The sequence below is a fragment of the Zootoca vivipara genome, chromosome 9, assembly GCF_963506605.1.
Source record: "Zootoca vivipara chromosome 9, rZooViv1.1, whole genome shotgun sequence".
Classification (NCBI taxonomy): Eukaryota; Metazoa; Chordata; class Lepidosauria; order Squamata; family Lacertidae; genus Zootoca; species Zootoca vivipara.
In genome coordinates, this window is record NC_083284.1 from 28268119 (window position 1) to 28293909 (window position 25791).

Sequence of the window (25791 nt, forward strand, 5' to 3'; positions counted from 1 at the left end):
GTCCAAGGCATGTCCGCGGCTATGAGTTGGGCCAGACTTATTCAGGGACAGCCCCATGGTGGCCATGCTTTCCACGAAGTCCCGAGCGGCTCCTTGTAAGGTCGTGTCGGCATGGATGTTAAAATCCCCTAAGACAACCAAGCTAGGTGTCTCCAGGAGCACATCCAACACGACCTGAAGCAGCTCGGGCAGGGAATCCTTGGTGCAGCGGGGAGGTCGGTACACCAAAAGGAATCCTGTACTGCCCCTATTGCCCAACTTCCAGAACATGCACTCAGAAAACTCCGTCTTACCAATAGGACGCCTGGTGCAAACTAATGACTTCCTAAAAATCACTGCAACCCCCCCTCCCCGCCCAGATGGCCTGGGTTGCTGTGCATAAGAGAAACCTGGTGGACAAGCAGCGCCAAGAACGGGCCCATCGGCTTCATCCAACCAGGTCTCTGTCACACATGCCAGGTCAAATCCTCCATCCACAATCAGGTCGTGAATGGCAGTGGTCTTATTCATCATCGACCTGGCATTGCACAGCAGCACCTTCAGGTCATGTGGGTATCCCTTGCTGATTCCAATATCCGTCCGGTCAGGACCAGACCCGGAGGCAGGGATAGTCCTCAGACAACGACTAAGTCTGCCTCCTCGGTAATGACATGGTCTGGTCTTAGCGTAACTCCTCCTCCTACCCGTGACCACTGAGATCGGTTGTCCCAGTGCATCACCCCCTGTGGAATCTGCCCCAGCCATTTTGCTTGCTGGGACCCCCTCCCGGGCAGCCCTGACCCCTCCCCTTAAAAACAAAATAAAACCTCTGTAAAAACAGCAAAGAACAGAACAAAAGAAAAACACAAAAAACACAATAAAACAATAAAACCAAAAACAATAAAAATTACAAATACACTAAAATACACTAAAATTTAAGCAGAGATGATGAAGTTATTATAAGATTTACCTGAGAGAGATTCCTATTTCATATTCACTCAAAGAAATTTGCTTTACTCAGTTTGTCCTTGACTTAGACGCAGACTTTCTGCAATTTATTATTATTATTGGTTAAAGAGGAACATTTTTGCCTGGCTCCTAAAGGTGTATAATGAAGGCTCCAGTCGCATCTCCCTGGGGGAGAGCATTCCACAAACGGGGAGCCACTACAGAAAAGGCCCGTTTCATGCTGCCACCCTCCGGACCTGTTGTGGAAGGAGGCACACAAAGAATGTAATGCACAAACAATTTTGCTGATTTCTCATTTTTTTCCTGCAGTGAACATATAAAAAAAGGCAAGAAAGAGCCAACAAGATGTATTAAATTAAACAAGGTATGGAGAAAAAGTGGATGGAGATTTTTTTTACCAGTTGCGGGAAACCTCAGGAGGGGAGATCACTCTTGTGCTTGTCCTGCCTGCATGTTTTCTACAAGTTCTGAGAGCAGGATGGGTGTTTGGTTAGATGGCCCATTGGCCTGATCCAGTAGATGCTTCTTATATACATGCCCAGCCCACATCCCCATGCACACAGGCCAGATGTTGTACTGTCCCACCACACCGCTCCTTGCTCTGGCTTGTTGCAAGGCAGCTTCCTATCTTAAAGACTAGGGCTTGGGACTTTCACTTCCTTTCAAACTTCATTATTGCAAAAACAAAGTTGATGAGAAAAATACAGAGATTTTACTCTGGATAATAAGATTGAGATAAGCCAGATGTATTGAAGCAAAATAGGGTTGTGCCAATCACCGAGCAGTCCCCCCCCCCCCCAGTCATTCTAAATACCCTTGTGATGAGAAGTTCTCAATCTGGACAAGGTTTATAGCAAGGGAAAGAATCGCAATGCTCTCAAGCTCACTCCCCTCCATTAGGGAGAATAGGGTTCTTCAGCCAAAATCTAGAAAGATCATTTAAATAAGATTAAATAATTTAGTAAAAAGGAGAAAAATTGCTCTTGGGAATGGGAAGATTGAAGCTCTATAAATCAAAGAGGAATGTCTGGCAAAGGTCAGCATCTTATTAGCAAGGGGTGGGGGAATGAACATAAACACAGGAGAAGAGTCCAAGAGTAAAAGCATTATGACAAAACCAACTCAAATGCCTATGCCAATGAAAGTTAGTATTCCAGATAAAAAGCAATTGGAAACTAGATGTGACAAACATATGACTTAAGGTGCAACTGCAGGAAAGAAATGACATTTCTACTGGACTTTATCAGGAAGTATGTACACAATAAGAGCAAACACACATGATGGGGAAGGCCTTGTGGAATAGAGAGGGAAGTACTGGAGCCCCTTATTTTATGAGGCAGTCTTAAATTTAGTGGTCTGTATTTTATACTGCCTTTTACATGTGCAATCTAGAATTTATCAAGAGGGAATGGGGGAACCAAGAATGCTTCCACTCCATCTCTTTCAAACTATTCCCATAATATCTAGAGAAACATCTTTTGGGAAGTGGAGGAAATATATGACAAAATTCATATGGCAAAATAAGGCCCGCATATAATTTAAACTCCTGACAGACAAAAAAAGGGGGAGGTCTGGCGTTGCCAAATTTAAAATTATACTATGAAGCAGAATGCCTTGTATGGCTGAAAGAATGGATCACTTTGGAAAAAAGCAGATTTAGAACGTGAGGTTGTTTTTTGTTCGGGGCTTTTTCCACGGTGGTTTTTTTAACTGGCTCATAACGTGGGGGGTGGTCATTCTGGTTATTTACACACTGCGGTTTGCCTACCCGCCCACCACTCTGTATCCCTGCTGCTGGTTGGCTTGCGCAGGTGCCCGGCGTGCTACTCGCCCTCCCGCCCGCTATTAGGCTCACGCTGCCGCCCGCTGTTCATCTCTCACTTCTTGCAGAAAACACTTTGCATGGAAATGCTGCAAAGTATCCTTTTGCATTTCTTATGTAGAACCTAAGAAAGAGACAAAGAGATAAAAGTTAAATATGAAAATTTGAACAACTTAAAAATGAAGTTTTGTATTACTGTTTAACTATTGTTAAAGTGGGTCAATTGTAACGAAGTGATGTAGTAGTTATTGTCGGGATTTTTTGTGTTATTGTTATTTTTGTTATTGTTGAATTCTAAATAAAGCTTTTTAACCTAAAGGAAAAAGGAAATGCTGCAAAGTGGCCACAGTTACGATGTGGCCATGAAAGAATGGATCACAAATCGCCGGAATAATGGCTTCTCAGTTTCTACAAAAATGATAATATATGAAGCCAAACACATTGCTGTAGAGAAAGGCATTCATGGATTTCCTGGATCACCATCGTGATCCAGATTTATGAGGCGATGTGGCCTTGCTATGCGCACCAAAACTAGAATTGCGCAAAAAATGCCAGAAGTAATATGAATCTAAGATTCTGTCTTTTCATAAATTTGTAATTGAAGCTAGGAAGAAAAATGGGTTTGAAATTGGCCAGATTGGGAGTATGGATGAAGTCCCGCTGTGGTTGTTGGAAGACTCGGCGGAGGAGGGGAGAGTTTCTGCTTCTGTTTCCTGTTGTGTCTTGGTCATCTCCACTTTGCCCCTGTTCATATAGAACCTAGTGGTTTTTGTTTGCGCTTTCTTCAGAGTAGCTCTTTTGGAAGAAGGCTTTGGAAGAAAGCCTGGGGTTTTACGGCCACTCCGGGTTGTCACCATTGTTTACTTAGAGTTGAGAAGAATCTCACTTCAGTTCATTAACTGGGATAACGAGATAGGGAGTACATGCAGGTAGGGATAGCGATAGTAGCAATCACGGCAGGCGTGGAAGGCTTTCTTCAATTACCGCTAGAGGCCCCAACGCTCTCCCAAGTGAAGGTCAGGAAAGTTTAAAGCAGCTTCCTTTAAAACTTTGTTTTCTTTAAAACTTTAAAATTAAAACTTAGGACTAAAACTGGACTGAACTAAAAGGATTGAGAGTAGAGATAAGATATAAAATATAAAACACAAGAAAGAGCAGTTTAAATTGATAAAACAGACCAGGAAAGTGCGGAGGTCTGAAGGGAGGTTGTTGCTCCTTTGAAAGCCAGACAAGAGGTCCGATGTGCCATCTAATAGGACTGTTGATCTGAAAGGTGCCAAAACTATTACTGTGAAAACCTCCAGACATGAGAAAACCCATTTCACAGTTGTGTTGTCTTGCTGTGCAGATGGCACCAAATTGCCACCCATGTTAATTTTCAAAAGGAAAACATTTCCAAAAGATGTGATTCCAAGAGGAGTTGTTGTACATGTTCATGAGAAAGGATGGACAAAACCAGAATGAGAGTATGGGTTGAAAAAGTGTGGTCCAAACATCCTGGAGGGCTTCTAAAAAAACCTGCCTTCTTACCGGTACATCCTATTAGATTAGATTAGATTTCTTTATTGTCATTGTGCAATTACAATGAAATTGGATGCTATCCCATAAAAACGAAAACAAGAAACAAAACAAGAAACACATTTTCAGCCACACATTCACAAACCTACACAACTCTTCAGGTCAATTATTAAGTTACAGTATTTAAGATGGTTATAGCTTTTGGGTAGGAACTGTTTTTTAGTCTACAGTATTTGTTCTTGATTTAATTGTTCTATATCTCTTGCCCAAAGGCAGTAGCACAAAAAGACTATATCCCAGATGAAATTGATCCTGTAAAATATTTTTTTACATTTTTTTTATTAAGGATTTTCATGGTTTACAAAGGTAGTACAATATCTCATATTTTTCCCATGTATCATTTTTATACATCGATCTTTCTTGTTGAGACATTGGGAAGAGGGTGGTGGGGAAAGGTGGGTGGGGATGTGGGTGGGGTGGGGTGCCGATGTTTCTATTTTCCTTAATACATGTGGGGGTTCAGTGTCAGCGTTGTTTGTGCATGTTTTCTGTTGTTTGCTTGTGTTCCTTTGTTGGTGAGAGAGGTCGGGAGTTGGCGTAGGATGTGATAGTTCATTTGTGGTTGGCTGTGGCGATCTTTGGTTTCTTGCGTGAGTGGGGTGGGCGGGTGTTTTGATTAGGACAGCCATATTGATTTGTATGCTGATGGTAGGTTTTTGTCATTGTCTTGTTGGGCTGTGTAAAAGATGAAGGGGAACCATACTGGGGTGAATGTGTCTTATTCTGTTTGTCCCCGTGCTAGTTTCAGCTTACTGGTTAGTTTTTCTAGTAGGGCTGTTTCCCATACTACTTGGTACCATTGGTCCATGTTTACTCCAGACAGGTCTTTCCAGTGTCTAGTTATGATGTTTCTGGTTGCTGACAGTAGGTGGGTTATGAGTTCTTTGTGGTCTGAGTGGGCGTTGTTGTCTTGAAATATGTTTAGTAAAACCAATTCTGGGGTGATTTCTAGGACTTGCTTGGTTATCTTAGAAATTTCTTGTATGGTTGTTGTCCAGAGTAATTGGATTTTGGGACACTCCCACCACATGTGAAGGTATGTGCCTGTGGAGGTGCATCCTCTCCAGCATTTTGATGAGGTTCCTGGGCGTATTAGAGCTAGTTTTCTTGGAGTTAGGTACCACCTGTGGACTAGTTTCATGGATAGTTCTTTTCTTTTCATTGATATGGATTTGAAGGGGGGTTTAGACCACATTCTGGTCCATTGGGTGGGGTTTATTTCATATCCTATGTTATCCTCCCATTGTTTTTTGATTGCGTCTAGGGGGTTCGTGGGGCTTTTGAGTAGTATTTTGTATATTGCAGATACCAGCCCTTTGCCGTGACCCTTTGTCGTTAGGAGGAGGTTTTCAAAGGTTGTTGGGGGGTCTATTTTTTACATTTTTGAGGCAACGGGAGCTGTATAGATCTTCCAAAGATGGATGGGGGTGACCAATAATCATTCCGGCTGTGGTTATGACCTTCTGGAGCATCTTCCTCTCCATTTCTGTACAAGTGGAAAACCAAGCACAAATACAATATGTAATGATGCTCTCTATCGAGCCACGGTAGAAGGACACTAGCAGTCTCTCACTCAGATTGTTCTTCTTTAAACGTCTGAGGAAATAAGTTCTCTGCTGTGCCTTCTTTACCAGAGCAGTGGTGTTTGCACTCCAAGTCGTACCCTGCTCGATGGTTACTCCCAAAAACTTGAATACAGCCACCCTCTCCACCCGATCCCCTCTGATATACGGTGGCTGTATATCTGCTCCCCCCCCCCCCGCAATCTTATCACTAGTTCCTTAGTCTTGGCAGTATTAAGAGCCAGATTATTTTATCCACACCAAACAGAGCCGCTCTACCTTGTTCCATTATGCAGATTCATCCCCTCTTGAGATGAGCCCCACCACCGTAGTGTTGTCAGAAACTTTATGATTTTGTTGTTAGAATAGATGGCTGTGCAATCAGAGACAAATAGAGTTAGAAAGTCCAAATAGAGTTAGAAAGTCCAATCGCTTGGACATCAATCTATGGGGGAGGATGGTGTTGAAAGCAGAGCTAAAATCCACGAAGTACAGTCTCGCATAACTCTCGCATAACTCCCCGGCTGCTCCAGGTGGGACAGAGCAATATGTAGAGTGGTGCTGATAGCATCTTCCGTGGATCTATTTGCCCTGTATGCAAATTGATACTTGTCTAAAGTCAATGGAAGACAAGAAATAATGTCACTGCGTACTAGTTTCTCAAAACACTTCATGATCATTGGAGTCAGTGCAACTGGTCTATAGTCATTCAAACTACTAATTGTGGATTTTTTAGGCAGAGGAACAATAGTTGACTATTTCAGGCAGGGTGGGACAATAGACTGATGTAAAGACTTGTTGAAGATCTTAGTAAAAGACCTTCGCCAATTGATCTGCACACCCCCTCAACACCTTTCCTGTGACACCGTCAGGTCTAGCAGCCTTCCTCGGATTCACCATCCCCAATACCTGTCTCGCCTCATGCTCCTTTACAGTAAATGAAGGGATATACAGTAAACTATGGGCTAGTTGCTGTAATACAGCTGCCTCTAGTGGCTCCTTTTCGAAGCGAGCAAAGAGGAGATTAAGCTACTCCGCCAGGGAAGGGTCACCATCAACAGCACCAAGGTTTGGTTTGTAGTTCGTAATATGCTGAATCCCTTGCCACACCTGCCTTGTGTTGTTACTGTGGAAGTTATCCTCAATCTTCTGCCTGTAATCCAGCTTTGCACGTTGAATTCCTCTCTTCAAGTTTGCTCTTAACTCACTGTAAAGCTGCACCTCGCCCAGCCTAAAAGCCCTGTTTCTTTCCTGCAACTGGCACTGGACCTCTGTTCATCCATGGTTTTTGATTGGGATAAACCCGGATGGATTTGTTTACTGTGTGTCACGGTCCGGTCGGTGGGCGGTTGAAGCCCTGCTGAGGACGTCAGGACCAGGGCAAGATGGTGGCGTAGAAGCAGGAACAGGTGCAGGGTTGAGGGTCCTGCCCATACTCCTGACAGTACTCCCCCCATAGGGAAACGGGGTTCCACCCCCGGTCATGGCCCAGGCTTATCTGGGAACTTCCGATGGAAGGCCGGAACCTTGGCGGGCGCGTGCACGAAGTCAGCTGGTTCCCAAGATCGCTCCTCCGGCCCGTAGCCCACCCAGTCAATTAGGTATTGGAGCTTCCCACGGAGCCACCTCGAGTCCAGGACGTGGGCAACCTCAAACTCCTCATGGCCGTCGACTTGGACCGGTGGTGGTGGTGGGGTAATGCGGCCCGGAAAGTGGTCCATGTGGCAAGGTTTCAGCAGGGATACGTGGAACACGGGGTGGATCTTCAGAGAGGGGGGAAGCTCCAACTTGTAGGCGACCGGGTTGACCTGCTGCAGGATGGTGAAAGGTCCCTGGTACTTGTAGTCCTGCTTTTGATAGGCAGCAGCTGCAGTTCGCAGAAAAGATACAAGGTTGTTGTGTACAAATCCTTATGTCCACTTGGTGATTTCAGTTGTCATTAAATGAATACTCCTAGCGTCCTTTTCCAGGTTTATCTTGATATAATCGAGAGAAAGAATTACAGGCTCCACCACTGTTCTTTCCAGGGATCCTACTATTATCTTTTGACAATTCAGCTTAACATGTTGGTAGGAGTTCTGATGTAAAGGTTCAACATCTGTTTTTTTGGAGAGAGCTTCGTGATACTTGAGCCTTCGATACACATTTGTCATACTGCCCTTTCCTGCTAGCTTTTCTTGATTTTTGGAAGGTTGATTTTTTTGTCTGCTGGACTTCACGATATGCTTTCAATTCTGTTACTGCTGCCAGCCTTATCTTCCTCTTCACCACCACTGGATATGGAGGTTTGATCATTTAGTTTGGATGCAGTTGCACCCCCTGGTCTTATGTCTCCTGGTGCTTCTGTAGTGTGTGGGCAAACTGTGGAGCGGTTCTTCTTAATGTTAGGAGAATATTGTTTTCTTTGCGTTGCTGTTTTCACAACAGATGTTTGTGCATGAGTGCCAGGACAACAGCTGGCCTGTTCTACTGTTGCAGAGCAAGGAGCATTCTGAACATTTTCACTTCTTTTCTTCTTTCGTTTCGGCATGGCGAGTCCAATCAAAGAAGCGCCTCTGGCACCTGTGTGTGGAGGCTCTGCAGCACAGCGGTGAGATCCATAGGCCGGGCTCCGTCCATCTTGCACCCTGGCCGGGACGAGGTTTGGCCACAGCAAACTGTCACGGTCCGGTCGGCGGGCGGTTGAAGCCCTGTCTGAGGACGTCAGGACCAGGGCAAGATGGTGGTGTAGAAGCAGGAACAGGTGCAGGGTTGAGGGTCCAGCAGCAGGCAGTCGCAGGGTCAAGGAGCAAGGCAGAGGCGAAGGTCTGGGAGTCAAGGAGCAAGGCGCCGGCAAGGCAAAGGTCCAAGGGTTAAGGATCAAGGTGTCGGCAAGGCAGGGGTCCAAGGGTCAAGGATCAAGGCGTCGGCAAAGGCGAGGGTCCAAGGAGCAAGGCATCAGCAAGGCGAGGGTCCAAGGAGCAAGAGCCCAGAGGCAACCAGGCAGGGATAGTGTTGCTGTGGCAAAGAGCTGAAGGGAAATGCTGAGCTTTTATCCCTCCCAGCTCCTGCCACCAGGTGCAGTGAGATATCAAGTGGTCTCACCTGAGTGGTCACTACTTGTCTCTCCAGCACAAGCTGAGGCAGGCCCAAGTCCTGCAAAGCACTACAGGCCCCTGAGCCTGACTCCTGCCCATACTCCTGACACTGTAACAGTATCTGTGCAGTGATTGATATAGCATAAAACTCCCGCTGTATGCTCCTCCAAGTCTGAATGGTTGAAAATATCCCAATTTGTCCTCTTGAAACAGTCCTGCAGCTGGTGAGTAGCACCTTCAGGCCAGATTTTAACAGTCTGTTATAGTGAGAGCCTGTTTCCTGAGGGTGATGTATGTTGGTATAAGGAATAAAGACATATGGTCAGATTGGCCCAAATGTGGGAGCTGTAAACCTGTAACCATAATTTATATTCAAATAGACCTTGTCCAGTGTCTTGTCTCCTCTGGTTGCACATTTAGCATGCTGTGATAGAACTTTGGCTGAGCAGTCTTAAGTTTAGCCTGGTTGAAATCCCCAGCAATGATGTTCACAGCTTCAGGATACTTGTCTTGCTGGCTGCTGATAAAGCTCTGCAGAGACCTTAAAGCTAAGTTGGAATTGGCATCTGGTGGAACCACCAGTTAACATAACAGCTGTGAACACTCTAGGGAGATAGATTGGTCTACATTTAACAGCCACATACTCCAAATCTGGTGAACAGTGACTGCCTACAGTCTTAGAGTTATTGGACCAGAATTTGTTCACATATCCACACAGCCCTTCTCCTTTGGTTTTTCCAGAGTCCATGTTTCGGTCATGACAATGTAACACACAGCCTTCCAACTGAATAGCTGTAGGCCTATCTGATTTGGTATGGACGAGTGAAGCCATGTCTCGATGACAAAATAGAACACAGCGGTCCCTAATAAGCCTGTTTCTTGCCGCCTGCAGCCTCAAATCATCCATCTTGTTGGCAAGGGATCTTACATTAACAAGAAATATGCTAGGGAGTGGTGGCTTATTGGGATTCTTCCGTAATCTTACAAGCACACCGGCCCGACAGTCCCGCCTTTGCCTCCTTTCTCTGTGTCGCCTTCACCTCCTCCCTAAGGGGATAGTAATCCATTGAGAGCCTGGTTTCCTAGCTACTCCCATTGGGATATTGTCTTGGCGAAAATAATCAGCTCTTGCAGCTTGTTCACACTGTAACCCGATCCTTAGGAGTTTATGCCGGCTGTAAGTCATGCGGGCCGCCATCTAGATCTTAATAACTGCCGTTCTCTTAATAACTGCCATTATCTTAATAGCTGTCATTATCCTTCAGAAATGAGCCATGCCCCCTTAAAGCAGCAAATCTACATATTTTCACATTAAATAGGTGGAATTGGTTCAGTAAGCCCCTGTAGCTCCCATAGTGGCATGACATTGCCCAATGCATGGAAACCAAAGGCATCTTGCAGCCTAAAATGAGTAGTCAGTGTATTATGCCTTTACCTGTCAATTTCCCAGAATATATAACTGAGCAGGGCTATTACTTTATTTATTGAATTTGTTCATTGCTTTTTTGCCACAGAAACATGTGACTTAAAATTATTTTAAGCAGATAAACCCTCTTCACCCAAAGCTTGAAGACTAGAATCCCACCCAGTGTCTTAACAGCCAAAAAGTTGTGACATTTTGCTATAGGGAAGGCAAAACCTCTAGACCGGCCAATTAGTCTACAAGCAAATTCCTTCCTGGCTCCAAATACAACAGCCATAGCAAGATCAGGAGGCACAACGAAAAACTGGTTAAACAGAATAAAACCTGTCTTCCTCTTCTCTGGAAGGTTCAAGCTGGGGAGGTGGTCTCCACCATTCCTCCTCTATCCAGTTCTTGACAATACTAGTCTGTCATTCCTTGGATGGAGCATGTCAGGTGAAACAACCAATCACTTTCTCATGATAGATAGATAGATAGATTTATTTCAGCTTTAAGCTCATATACACATAAAAATAGACACGAGACATACTTGCTTTACAATCAGTAAAAATAGATATAGAGCTAAAAATATAATAATTACAGATAGTATAAAAATTAGGAAAAAGAAAATGGTAAAAGCTTTCAGGATTCATGTAACAGTCCATTTCGCCTCTTATAGGACAGAACAGAAGTTAAAAATCTTGCCACTTGCAAGGTTACAAACGAGTCGGTGTCTTGCAGTAATAGGGTGAGATGAGTCTCTACTGGAAGTCCAGAGAATTTTTGGACTAATGGTCTCAGTAAGTTTATCCGGACAGCACTATACAGAGGGCAAGTAAAAACTATATGCTGAAGGGATTCCGTTGACTGGTTATCACAGGAACATAGAACTGAGACTCGGCCCTTAGAGAATGATTGCTAGATGGTACATCTGGGGGGCAGCCATCATTCAAGGGGACTAGGCTTAGACGGATGGCCATTTGATAGAGAAGCACTCCAGCCTTGTTTATTCTCATGATAATAATTTCCAACATGTCTAACATCTTGGGTAGTTATGGTACTCGTCAAAGAGCTTTTTTGTTCTTCAACAGGATTGCTTTTTTTAAAAAATAAGTTTTTAGTAAAGATTTCCTCAGGTTACAAAAGTGCATATATGTTGACAGGTTACTTATTCTGTTCATTGTGTCATCCAAATATACAATGTCTTCTGCATGCCTGTCAGTTTCACTGCGTGGTTATTCTTGTGACCTTCCATTACATTACTCCTGCTACTGAAAAATCTGCAATTTTGCCTACTCAACGTACAAACCATGCAATCCTGGTCCTGAAACCGTGCACTAGTGGAGGCCAAAAAAGTGCCTATTTTGTGTAATACACCTACTCTAATTATAATTAGTAGGTGAGCCCTTACCCCCAACTGAGGTAACAAATCCTCTATACATAACCTCACTGAATATTATTATTACTGTAATTCAGTGGGACACACTTCTGAGTAAACATGCATAGGATTGGGCACAGGGAAGCTTCAAAAGCAGTGATGTGGGAAGAGTGGGATGGAAAGATAACAAAAGAAGCAAAACCCAGTAATTTCAGAGGACACCAGCGACATAGCTAGCCGCTGGGGCGTAAGGCAAGCCACCTGCGGGGCAGGGTGCACTACTGAAATCAAAGTGCCTGAGCATAGCGCAGCAACTTGAGCAGCGTGGAGCCTCAAGAGAGTCTGCTGCTGCCTCCGGGTGGAGGCCAGCCCCATGCTGCTTTTTCAGACGGCACGGTACTTGCAGATGTCCAATCCACCGCATCACTCAGGAGAGACACTGTGGCTCAGGTGTGCTACGGGGCCAGCACGTCCCAGTTGCATCCTTCTCAGCCGCCCTCAGCAGCTCAGTGCCCTACAAGCTCAGCTCCAGGCTGCACTGCTTTGGGGAGTGGCGTGCCATGCTCTGGGGCGCCCTGGACTTGGGCATCACTTTGGACTTTGGCGTGTTGCCCCCAACATAAATGCTACCCAGTGCTACCCCCAAGCTACATGACTGGGGGGACACTAAATCATAAACCCATATCCCCATATCTTATACACACCATATTTCCTCCCTCCATAGCTGCCAAGTCCGGATCGTAAAGATCCAGGATCGGCAGCGTGCGCATAACCGGAAGTTGCGTGACGCAACTTCCGGTGGCGCTTCGCCCTTCTATGGGCACCAGAAAATGGCGGCGCCAGCGCCGGAAGTCGCTTCCGCGCATGACCGGAAACACGTAAAAGCGACTTCCGACGCCGGCGCCGCCATTTTCTGATGCCCATAGAAGGGCAAACCGCAACCGGAAGTCGCGTCACGCAACTTCCGGTCATGCGCGGAAGCGACTTCCGACGCCGACGCCGTCATTTTCTGGTGCCCATAGAAGGGCAAAGCGGCACCAGAAAAATGGCCGCCGGGAAGAAGCAAATTAAAGGGACAATGCCGGGATTTTCTGCCAAATGGGAGACCGCCGGGAAACGGTAAGAAAAAAGGGGTTTTCCCGGCGGATACGGGATACTTGGCAGCTATGCCTCCCTCCTTACCACTCAGGACAGTCAATCCCAGTTTTTTCTACCTGTTTCCAGTCCTTTCCAGTTCATGCCACTAGCAGGAGTGCTGCTATTACAAGAATTTGGTTCTTTATAACAAAGCTCAAATTACCCTTCTTTAAAAATGGTTAACAATTCCATACTTCTAGATTTCGTATTTGTGATGCCTCAACGACGCTTTATGCAATATTAAGCCCCTATCTGGAAACACCATAACTTTTCAGACAAACCAAAAATTTACATGGCTGAAGAAATATTGTTTATGTATTTTTGAGAATATTTATGGTTTCGTTTATTATTATTTACATCACCAGATGACTACTCTTATGATTAGATTATTTCACTATTAGTTTTACACATGATTTTGTATATTATTATTTGTATATTAGTGTCTGTTTGGTATGTTTGTGTTCTTTTGAGTATGTGCTGAATGTATTTTAAACTAAATTTAAATAAAGCTTATTTTAAAATTTAAAAAAGAAAGAAAGAAAAGAAATAGAACGTAAATAATCTTTGTTAAGGACAAGAATGAAACAGTTGGGATGTGTTGGGGAAGCTAAGCACTATAAGAAGTGAGGAAATACAAAGGATTACACCCTGCTTTTTCAAACGGTTGTTGTGGAAAATCTTAAAAATCAATATCTTAACACCATCCCTTCTGAGTTCTCACAGTATCTAACCCTCAGACAGAATAGAGGGGATGGCCTTTTGAGGGTGACTTCTGTTTGCTCCTTCAAAAGCCTGTCTTGTCAAGCCACTGTCATATTTTCAGCAGGCTTTTTGACTGGATGCAAGCCCTCATCTCTCAGGCCTTCTCGGCTGAAGAAATTGCACAGGTTCTGTGAATGGATGTTAGTTCAGGCCTGTGAGACAAAATATGGGAAACTGCTGGAGGGGGTGAATTCAAATTGCTAGGAGTTTTAATTTGGAGGAAGCATATTTTCTAAGAGTCGCCCCCCCCCCCAAGGCCTAACCAAGTGCCTCAGCTCCTGACGGCTTTTTTCTTTCTATGAGGCAGCTCTTCTATAATTAGGATTTCTGTTGTTAATCTGTTTTGCCATTATTGTTTTCTAAAGCCAGCGAGAAGCCTATTTTTGGACTAAGAAGGCAGCATACAACTTTAATCTGACAATAGAATTGTGGTGTGTGTTTGTAAATAATAGTCCAAAAAATGAACCACCCCCCCCCCCACATGAGGCAATGCAGTTGCACATGTGAAGCAATCATTCAAACATACAATTGCTCTGAAGGCCTGCTGTAGGTATTTGGGCACGCTGCCATTGTGCTCTTTTCTTCAAACTGAATTTGGGCCTTGATCTACAATTTGAATATCGCAAAGGGTATTCACAGAGTTTGGTAGTACCTTGCACAGAATTTCTCTCATGACAGACTTTTGAACAAAATAGGGCGGGAAGAGGAGAGAGAAGTGACTTTCTGGGTGGCGGCGGCTTCCATGGACAGCAATAACTTTTATTACCTCCTTGTTTGTACTTGAAGTCTCTCAAAATTATAACAAGTTGGCTAAACAAAAATGACATGTAACCCTTAACAAGAAAAAACATTTGAGAAGGTTTTAGGAGAATTTGAAAGATGGCTGTGGTTACATAAATTGTTTGTGTCAGAGAACACCAGAATAAAGTTCTGTAGTAGCTTGTTGACTTAATACGCATTTCAAAATGATACTTTCATTTCATTTTCTTATAGAAAGTAGTATCAAAAGGAGAGTATGGCATGTGAGCACTGAGTCATAATTAAATACAAATCAATCAAGTATAGTTTTCTGTTTTATCCATGCTGTCAAAATATTATACATAAATTTTGTCATGTGCCAAGTGACCTACAGTTAGTTATTAGCTTGCTCTTCCTTAGATTAAAACAAGTGGATTTGACATCTAATGTACAGTAGAACCTAATAGTTCTCTTTCACTAAATGTTTTCCTTTTACTTCTTAACAGCACAGTCCACTTTTTCCAAGTTTCTTCCATTCAAAATCCTCTTTAATTTTCAATCCATGTGTCTCCTCATTTGACCATTTTAAAATAGGAATTTCAAGGCTGATCATCTGACTCAAGGTATTTCCCCACAGCTGTCTTCACAGCAAAAAGCCCATTATGTCACAGAAAGGCAGAACATATTTCCTTGAGAACATTGACAAATGAATCTTAGTTGCTGTCCCCTTAAAACAATACTCAAACCAATGTATCCAGCCATAGAATTTTAAAAGTTCATCACTATATGGATAAATCTGCTTTTTCCTGGTATTATTCCATCCTGTTCTCATCAATATTTTCCAATGTTTAGCCCCACTCCCAGCTTTCCTCAGTTCTGTAATCCTTTTATTTCTTTAATCCAGAGGGGATAGGTATTGAAACCTTAGAGGCAAATTACAATGTATGTCTCAAACTTTGGGATTGTTGAAATATATGCAACAAAAAATTACCGTATTTTTCGGCGTATAAGACGACTGGGCGTATAAGATGACCCCCAACTTTTCCAGTTGAAATATAGAGTTTGGGATATACTCACCGTATAAGACTACTCCTCTTCCAACGCACACCAAAATAATAATAATAATAAAATAAATAAATCAGATTTGATTTCAATATAGTAATTTTAATTCAAATGCTTATGACATGCAGGTACTTAACAGGAAAACTGTCACATAAACATAAGGCTGTTTGTCATCAAACATGTAAACATAAAACAGTGCAAGTGGATTAAACTTTTCCTAATTCACTCTAAAGCTGAAAGGAAGGATAAGACAATAAACCCATGGGAGCTGCCATGCTGTTTGTTTTCTAACCTGTCAACCAAACTGGAACTGATGATGATAGGAGGAAGATAACAAACAATAAGAGAGAGAGCAAGTGCCGGGCAAGTCCCTGGCGAATTAGCAACGCCCATCATAACTGCAAGCTACGGTATTTTTACAGGTTTTGCTGGCGTGACAGTTTCCCTTTAAAAGCCTTCAAAATCCTCCTATTCGTCATCTGATATCATAAGTACATCAATGACATCTTGTGATACATTTGTAAGGCAGTCATCGTATGGATCGAATTCTGTATCGGATGGTGTGTGGTTTCAGCTTCGGCTTCCTCTTCCTCTTTCCACAAGTAGTCGTCCTCCATACCAATCAATCAATCAAAATTTTATTGCATTAGCCGGTTGGCCATAGCACATAACACATAAAACATTAATAATAATAATAGCGGTAACCTACCGCTATTATACAGAACATATATCAAACACTTACAAAACATTGGATATAAAAAACATGTGATATAAAACAGAATTTAGTAAAAACTAGGATGCATCATGTGTGTTTTGTCCACTGGGGGATGTTTAGTGAAATCCGCATCTAGAGAAAGCCAGTCGAGAGAGCTCTGAGTTTCAGGGCCTGCAAGATATAGATGGACACTCCGCGGGTAACCCTGGGGTTAGCGTCCACCAATAGAAATTTCATGTGGTCGTCTTCCAAGGCGATAAGCGAAGGGATTAGTATGAGGAGCCTTGGTCTTATTGCGTCGTATAGAGGGCAGTGAAAGAAAAAATGGATAAAATCCTCTATCCCTTGTTGCACGGGCAGTCTGAGATCAGGGGGAGTGTTGGAAAATATACCCTGTAAAAATGCTGTGGGAATGGAATGGGAGTGGGCAAGTGTGAAGGCCCTTCTTTGTGAAGGGTTCGTCAGGTCGCTCAAATAGTGAGCCATAGTTCTTGCTGCCTTCACACGAGGATACCACGTGGATAGGTTGGCCGCATTAGATAGGGCCAGGTCCAGTGCTTCGTTCCTGTCTAGAATCCATTTACAGATTTTATCATTGTCCCAAGCGATCAGAACGGAGAAAGTTGGGAGGGAATAACGTTCACAGATGGCCTCCATGCCTTTTGACCAAATGTGGCTGCCAGTAAAGGCTAGAAAGGCTTGTTTGGCAAGAAGCGAGTTGGGGACTTCTGCAAGAGATTTATAATAAGTGATTATCCTGATGTGAGCTCTTGCCACAATAGATGGCAGTCTCAGTTCCATTCTTAATTGGGCGGGGATGGTCCCGTTGGGGAGACCCAAGATCTTTCTTACCAGGAGGTTTTGCAGGGTCTCCAGGCGTTGGAGTGCTTTCAAATTCCACCCCCATATTTCCACCCCGTATAGCAACATTGGAGGGATTTTGCTGATGTAGACCTTTCTTATTGGCGCCTCCATACCATCTAATGAATTTGATATGCCACACGTCTTGAAAGATTTGATTACTGTTTCTGCATCAATATCATTCCAGGCTTCTATGACAAACTTGCACAAAACATCCAACTGTGGAGCATGCATGTTTCCTCCTTTTGTGAATGACTTTTCGCCGCTAACCATCCATTCATTCCACTGTTCTCGAATGCGATCTTTAAATGGCTTGTTTAGGCACACATCCAGTGGCTGTACCAATGATGTCAGTCCTGCAGGAATAACTGCCGTATCTGTGTTTAGTCTTGCAAGCCTTTGCTTGGTGCTGGGAGTTAAATGAGCCCTGAACATAACCCACACCAGTAGACTACGTTTTTGAATAAGTCCACCTGGTCCCCTGCTCCATACATTATCAAGCCATAGCTTTACCCCTTCTTCATCCATCCAGCCTTTTTCATTCACATGTACAAAACAATCAACAGGGAACTTGAGTTTCGGCATTATTTTTCTTTTAAAAATAATCATTGGTCTCAGTTTGGCACCATCAGCTGTGCATCTTAGTACCACTGTAAAACTGGACTTCTCATGTCCTGTTGTTTTAATTAAAATTGTTTTTTCACCTTTTTGATGGACAGTTTTATTTCCAACCATATCAAAATTCATTGGAGTTTCATCCATATTTCCAATACTACTTAATGCATAGCCATGTTTAGTGCGCTGTTGTATTACGTATTGATGGAAACTATTTACTTTGCTATCAAGATCTGCAGGTAACTTTTGGGCAATTTTCGTCTTTTGCCTCAGTACCATATTATGCCTTCCCATGAATCTAGTACACCAGGATACAGTGGCCTTAAATCTGTTGCTGTGATCTGGGTTAGATTTGGCCCACTGAAGTGCAAACAAACATATTTTATTTCATGTCACTACATAACCATTTTGGCTCATTCACCATGTTTTTCGAGTTCTGGCCAATGTGGGGAGCCTCTTCTTAATGCACACTTACCCCTTGGCATACTCTTTAATGCTTTTTCATTTGCTTTCCAGTCCCGAACCATCTTTTCTGTTACTCCATATTGTCTTGCAGCAGCGCAGTTATTATGTTCCATGGCAAAGTTTACAACTTTAAGTTTGAAACTGGCTTCATATTTCTTTCTTCTTGCTGGTGGAGCCATGATGGGGTTTTGACTGTTGGACATTTGTATCCTGTACTGTATGTGCTGGTGCTATACTGTATGAACAGGTACAAATACTGGTGCTGTACTGTATGTGGTACCCAGTATACAACAACCAGCCAATCACTGCAAGTGATGTACCTTACTGGCGATTGGCTGGTTGTTGTATACAAAGCCTGCTTGGATTGGTCAGCTCTCCCTGCCTGCCCAGCCCTCCCAGTCTCCAAGACTGTCAGAGCGGTAGCACAAACACGCCTCTTTCACCCGTCTGGCCCGCCCTTGTATCCTATTACCTCCTTCTCTGCCTCTCAGATCTCGCACATGCGCGCCTGTGCCGCTTCACTGCAGTCCCCAGGAGCAAGATCTGAGAGGCAGAGAAGGAGGTACGGCAATAGGATACAAGGGCGGGCTAGACAGGTGAAAGAGGCATGTTTTTCTGGGAACAGCGCTGCTCTATCTCTTTTTTCCATACCCCAGGTATCCCGGACGCCTGCCGCTTGCTCCGCCCTTCACTTACACCTTCCCGGTGAGGCACCCCCTCACCTCGTCATCGGGACCATGTTAAGTCACTTCTTTCCATGAATCCTGCTGAGTGGATTTTCTTCTACTGTACTTGTACAACGCTACCCTTGCTGCTTTCATATGGTTGCCGCATACGGTGGGGATGCGGCCGCGGCCGTTTTTGAGCTCCCCCCACCATATGCGGCGACCGCAGATTCTCCAGTCGAGCTTGGAAGTTTCAGCACCCGCCCTATAAGACGACACCTGACGTATAAGACGGCCCCTGACTTTTGAGAATATTTTCCTGGGTTAAAAAGTCATCTTATACTCCGGAAAATATGGTAATCAGTTTGAGTTGTGCAACTCAAACTGGGTCTACTAGTCCCAAACTTTTTAAGCATTGTGGACTAAAGTCACTTCCGTGGCCCCTCCAGTATTAGGATGGAAAACAGGCTTCATTGGACTATTGCCTAAATCTTACAATTGTGTTGATTTTGGTAGGTTCCCCCATTTTTTGGTTTCCTCTCAAGTGACTGTAGCCTAGAAGATGGCGACAGGCAGCAGTAACAGCCATGGGTGGGTCAGTTGTGATCCAGCTTCATGCTCTGAAGTAGAGCGACCACTGCCAGACCAAATTCCCGAAACAGAACAGTCACGGGATGCTGCTTCCTGCCTTAATGCTGCAGAATGGATGCTGAGACGTTATGGCACATTCATACCTGGAACATCAGGCAGTTCCTCAGGCTCTTGGAAGGTAAGCTTAATTTAGCTGAGCCTATACGGAGGACCCTGAATGTCAGTAAAATATGACATCCATGCATGGCAGTCTCCATGTATTTCATTCTCCAAAGGGACACAGACCGTTCGTGTGCTTGGAACTCCATGGGCTCTTGCCACTGCTCGGCCGAGAGAGGGGCAGGCACCAGTCTTTGTAACAATATACTGTCTGCCCCTGTGTCTCAGAGACTTAAGATAAGTAAACAATAGCTGCAGTAGGTGTTTTTGAGAAATCTAGAAAGTTTGAGAAAATTCTGCACCTATAGGTGCTTAGTGATGAAATAAAACTACTACTGTTTCTTAAAATAGGCACCAATAGATTTAAGTACCTGTAATTCATATACAGTATGTTGTAAAAATAGTTGCTTTGAAGCAAAAGATAAATTCCTCATACACATTGTCTTTTTCATTGTCATCATAAATAAGGTTTTGGAATCAAACAAGGAATCCGGCTTCCTTGCTCTTACCATAGTTGTTTCTGGCCATTTTTTCATTTCCAGAGGAAAGGAAGTAATGGTGAGTATTCATTTTCATAAGTAATTGTGTTCATTGAAATTATCCCTTCAGTTTCACAGTGTTCATTGTAGGAATGTTATATTGGTTGTACTAAGCACATCTTAAATGGTTTCCAAGTGTAAGAACTTTGCTAGATGCTTTCAAATTTGCACATAACAAAAGTGCAAATTTTGTGCAAATTTGCACAGAAGAAAGCTATATAGTCCAATTAAAAGTTCACAGTTGGGCAATAATTTATTAGGACAAACCCAGTATCACAAAACAGACAGAAAGCTTTCAAGCACTCGGAAGGGGTGCCCAGCAGATTAGGGGGTGCAGGAGAAAAAACAAAGTTGGCTGGATATTTTAGCCATAGAGTCTGTAATTTAGATCCAGCTGTAAAAAAGAATTTACAGAAAGTCTCCCCAATGCCATGGTCCTGATCTGGATGGGCTAAATTTTAGCTGGAATACAAAATTAAACAGAATAATGCCCTAGCCACCCACCCCGGGATACTATAACCATTTAAGGGCTCTGACCGCTCTGAATACACTTTGATCTCCAGACCCATGATAATGATAGTTTCCCTTCCACTTTAAAAATGAATCCCTCATTGATGACTTTGATCTCAGTAGTTTGCCAAAGAAATAAAAATATTTAACATTTAGATGTCTCTTGAGTGTGCAAAGTGGCTCACAGGCTCACACTGCAAGCTCCTATTTTCTCCACTCAGAAAGACAACAAAAGCACGTGTGATTGAACAATAATTCCAAAATGGAACAATGATGTTTGCTGCTGCTAGTTGGGTTTTTGTTCTTGCTTTTGAGGAGCGTGTTTTCTGCTAACTGCCTTCTAATAACACTTTTTAAAAAATCGCAACATCCCTACAGAATATTCCTAATCATTACTGTATATATGCTTATGCACCTGTCAAACTGTTAATTGTTTATGGGCAACTTTAAGGCCCCTGCTCTTCCTTCTTATGGTTCTTTATCTTTAGCCTGGACTTGGATCAGATAGCCCTTGAAATAGACTGTAAGCTGTATTCCTGCTTCAGAGCTTTTTCTGTAGATAAATTGAGCCATGTTTTTTCCCTCCCAGGAAGGTTTTTCATTGATTGATGCTTCTCAATGGCTGAAGATAGTTAGAAATGCAGATTGCATGTTGTTTGGTTCAAAAACAAAGGTATGCTGTTCAGGATTCAAAATTATTTTCTTAGCATGTTTTTATATCTCTCTCTGGTGTTCTCTGACACAGTTGTCTAGATTATTTTCCCTTCGTTATTCTATACTTTAATTATGTTCACTTAATAAACCTTGAATAGTTCCAGGTATGTGTGTGCTCCTTACACATCTATTTTGTTGGCATTTTAAGATTATGTGCACACAAAATCCAATGTAAAGAAAACCCTTCTGTTTTGTGCTGTATGTTGCCTGGTAGGCCCCTCCTTCCTTATCATCCACAGTACCACAGAAAATTTGACAGCTTGCACAGATCTGGAACTACTGCATTTCTTGCTGAACAATGCACTTGATGAAGAATGCTATCAGAGGCTATGTGGGGGGAAAAACCTTCATTAATTCTGTACTCTTTGGTTTCCTGCTGCCTGATTATAAATCTACATTTCTGACAGCTTTATGCCAAAGAAACATGGAAATAATAGGATTACATGCTTTGGAAAAGGTTTATAATAGTTCATCACAAGTATTAGAATTTATTTTATTTTATTTTATTAAAAATACAATTTGGAGTTCCTACATGCGATTTGGTACACTCAAGAAAAATCATTTACTTAGATGTCATATTTTGATGTACTCATTCAGTTGTCATATTTATTTATATATTCAAGTCCTCTTTCTTATATATCTGAAGACCTTGCTAAAGAATTGTGCCAGCTGTGAATACTGTTGCAACAATCACCATTCACAAAATACTTTGCTCCATAAAGTTGTGTGACCGGTAATTATTGATATGGCAAAAATGACCATATGAAGCAGCCTAGAGTGTTTTTGATAAAGGTCTTCATATAGTCACATTAAACACCACACTAATTTTAAAAAAATAAATACCTGAAAAAGAAGCTCTGAGGTTGGAAAAAGCAAGTTACATTTAAGTTCTAGTCAAATCAATGCGATAAGTTTTATCAGTATCCCACCCATCAGAGTGTGAGCCAAAAAGACTCCCCACACCCAAGTGTCTGTTGTTTCTTTTGGTAGCCCAACTGGTGATTGATTGTTTTGGCTGGGTCAATCTTGGGTTAAGGGTCACCTTATGACGTACATCAGATCAGAGCATTCCATCCAGAACTTCCACTTAGGAGGTGTGCCATGGCTAGTTAGCTCCTGTCTGGGTATCAGAACAGGCACTGCCTTCTGGACCCCAGGGCACCTAAATATTTTTAGTGGGAGGGATGGGATTCCCAATGCTGCCCCCCCCCTAGGATCCAACCTTGTCCACCACCGAATGAACTGGGAGCTCTCCTTTATGAATGATGCAGCCATACCCAATAGCCTGCCCGTCATTGGCCTGTTCAAACAGACAGTCTCCCATCCACTTGCGCGGCCACAGGAGGATTTTGTCCCCCAACAACTGCGCAGGATGGGAAGAGGGCGCCTAGCTCAGCCACAGTTGTGCCAGGCAACAAACCACTGCTCCCAGGGGTCTTGCAGTAAGTGGCCATTGTGAGTTGTATTGTCATTGCTGCACCAATTCAGTAAGATCTAAAAGAAAAGCTTTTCATAAAAAATGAGCTACTGGTCAGAAAAAGCAAGTATTAGATGTGCGAGCTATTGCTAGCTACTTCTTAGTTTCCATTAGAAAGTGATGGTAATATATCACAACTGTAGGTGTATGTATATACCCAGGTTGATGGTTTTAGCACTGCATCTATAAACACCTAGAACAGGCAGGCAGCATGAATTAAATTAAGGAGCTGGAAAGTTAGTTTCATTTTCTCTTTTGTGACTTTGAAATAGAGCAAACACCGTATGTTTCGTGTTCAGTTTATTGGAGACTCCAAAACACAGGCAGAGGAGCACTGCAATAACTGTGTGCAGAAGCTTGCTGATTATGTTCCAGTTCAAGAAGTGAATGCAGCTAGACAGGAATTGCAACCAGTTCACAGCCTGCTGCTGGATAATGAGCGTCAGATGAAAGATGCTGAGCAAAATTTACCTACTGAGCACATTGTAAGGTGATGGGGTGTATGTAGGGGGTGGATTGACAGAAGGAACAGAAAAGTACTGCTTTCACTGTTTACATTTCTTCTATAAAATAGGAATATTGGGTTGGCAAAATAGATTACCCCCCCCCCCCCCGCTTCATGGGGTTGTCTCAGCGTGCCTAATGTAAGGGCTGGCCCTGCAAAAACTGTTGGGCTTCAGCCAGGAATGCATGTTTACCTATTCTTTTTATTACCTTTTTATACTTTAATAGCCCTTAGGTATCAAAGTCATGGGATTCTGACCATTTTCAGGTCACCTTGACCCCAGCTGTCTGCTGTGAAATACAAACATGCTACTGGAGTGATGCTTTAGAAGGCTCTTCTGATTTTAGTAATTTTTTGGAGCACACAAATTCTAAATATTTTGGATCACAAAAACGGGGGGGAGCTCATTCCATTTTTCTGTTATTTTCATTCCTTTGGCAATATACATTTATTGAATTTATCTTCAATACTTTTTAGATTGTAAATCAAGCACAAGAAAGAGCATCTGTAGCAGAGCTAGCACAGGTAAATAGTTGAGCACAGGACATATAATGTCTCTGACAGAGCAGAATAATGAAACTGATGATAATAACACAGACATTCATCTAAGGACACATAAAATAACAACATACCCCCTAATAAGTAAGGGGAAAACCAAAACACTGGCAGCAGCCAAAAGGGCAAGAATCACCCCTCCATCTCCAGAACCCCCCTCCTCACTGCAAGCAAGATACCTGTCTGCCTCACTTTGAGAACATGGTGCACTGAAAAGAGAAAGACAGTGTTAGACATGTTCACATATTTTATTATGATTGGCTATGGATGGCCATCGCCCTGCCCTGCCTTATGTTAAGTTAACCTGGTGCTCTCTGTAAATGGAGCAGTGGGAGGGAGAGACAAAACAGCCGGCTCAGAGGAACCAGACACCCTAGTAAAAAGCAAAAAAGAGCCACAGGTTCTTATGAATGCCCCTGGAGACAAAAGGGCTAGACCAACTAAACCGCCTCAAAAAAAAACACCCAAGAAGAGGACAATATAAAAAGACAATTACAAACAAGCAAACAATATATTAAGACCATAATGCAGAGTTTCTCTGCTCTTGTTTCCTGCATTTTAATCAGTTTATTATTTTTAATAGCATATTTAGAAGACAAAAGCTTCAATCCTGTGCATGCTTATTTGGAAGTAAACGCTGTGGAACAGTGGAATACTGTATAGATATATGGTAGATATATACCGAGTGGCATGGACCCATGACCCTGAGATTAAGACTCTCAAGCTCCAACCACTGAGCTATCTGATGTAAAGTTCCTACATATTAAGGCAGCCCAACACCTCTTCAACTGCAGCAAGCGACTTAATGTTCAAGTGATGCAAACCCTTTATGCACACTGTGTATATACGTCTATAATCTATATAAGAATTAGCTGCAGCAGGCTATGTATTGCAGCCCTTGAGTGCAAGAAGGGCCAAGGGGGAAGACCAACTAAGATGTTGCGTCACATTCCGGCAAAAGAGGAGGTGCCGCAACCAGTGCTCACCAGGAGGATGGTAAGTGGCCATTCTGAGTAAATAGGGAAAGGATAATTCTGAAAGAGTACTTAAGTTGTTCCAATGCCTTTGGATTTCATCAAGAGAAGGACTTAATTAGGCAGAGCAAAATTGGTAGAAAGCATTGTTATTTTATTTGTAAGCAGTTGACCATATCTTCTTGCTTCTGCAGTATGTGTTGACATCAAACATAGAGCTTCCTCTTGCATATCAACACTCCCAGTGGAATGCTGAAGATCTAGGCAGTTTCATTCGATTGTGTCTCTTGGATCAGAGCTTCCCAGCATTTGTGCAAGAAGTGGAGAACCAGTTGAAAAAAATTACAGATGAGTAGGAATCAAAGCAATAAATGAAAATGTATTACGATTAGATAAATTCAATATAGATAACTGAGAAAGAGTACCATAGCTAGTGGTTTTATTTTTAAAAAGGTTATCTGTTTATTACACTTCAGAAAATACACACAAGTTTTAGAGGTATGCATAAAACAACATAACTTTAAATTGCCATGGGAAAAAAATTGCTTTTTGTTATTGTGGCTGAAAGGACATTAACACAAAAGGGTCTTTCATAAGAATATAAAATCTTAATGGAGAAATCCTGCTTCTACCACAGTGTCAGGGACCTGGTCCCTCAGCTTCACTTGTCTGAAGTAGCTGTGTCTTGTTTCTTTAAGTTCTTTGCTGCCACCAGTTCCCTCGGAAGGCTTCAAAACCTCATTGTAAAGGGGTTTATTAGGATTGGTCATGACATGGACTGCACCACAAGAGACAGGATAAAAACTGGGGTTGTTAAGGGATTATATCTACATAAGCGGCATCCACATCAGCATAGTTAGGACCCAGTACACCAAAAATTGAGCAAAGTCATATTTCAGTCAAACACCTTGTTTCAGAATGGGTGCTCAGCATCCAAATGTAGATGAAGATCACCACCTCCCATTCAGGAACCCTCATGC

The 25791-nt window shown here is 42.8% G+C and overlaps 1 protein-coding gene across 1 annotated transcript; it reads left to right on the top strand.

The window, feature by feature from the left end:
- Positions 1 to 19337: 19337 nt before the first annotated feature.
- Positions 19338 to 25167, top strand: REC114 (REC114 meiotic recombination protein). The gene is made up of 6 exons (XM_035112013.1): positions 19338 to 19556; positions 20006 to 20095; positions 21176 to 21259; positions 23050 to 23262; positions 23760 to 23807; positions 25006 to 25167. The coding sequence occupies exons 1-6, from the start codon at positions 19350 to 19352 to the stop codon at positions 25165 to 25167; spliced, it is 804 nt and encodes a 267-aa protein (XP_034967904.1). The 5' UTR covers positions 19338 to 19349.
- The last annotated feature ends 624 nt before the right edge of the window (positions 25168 to 25791 follow it).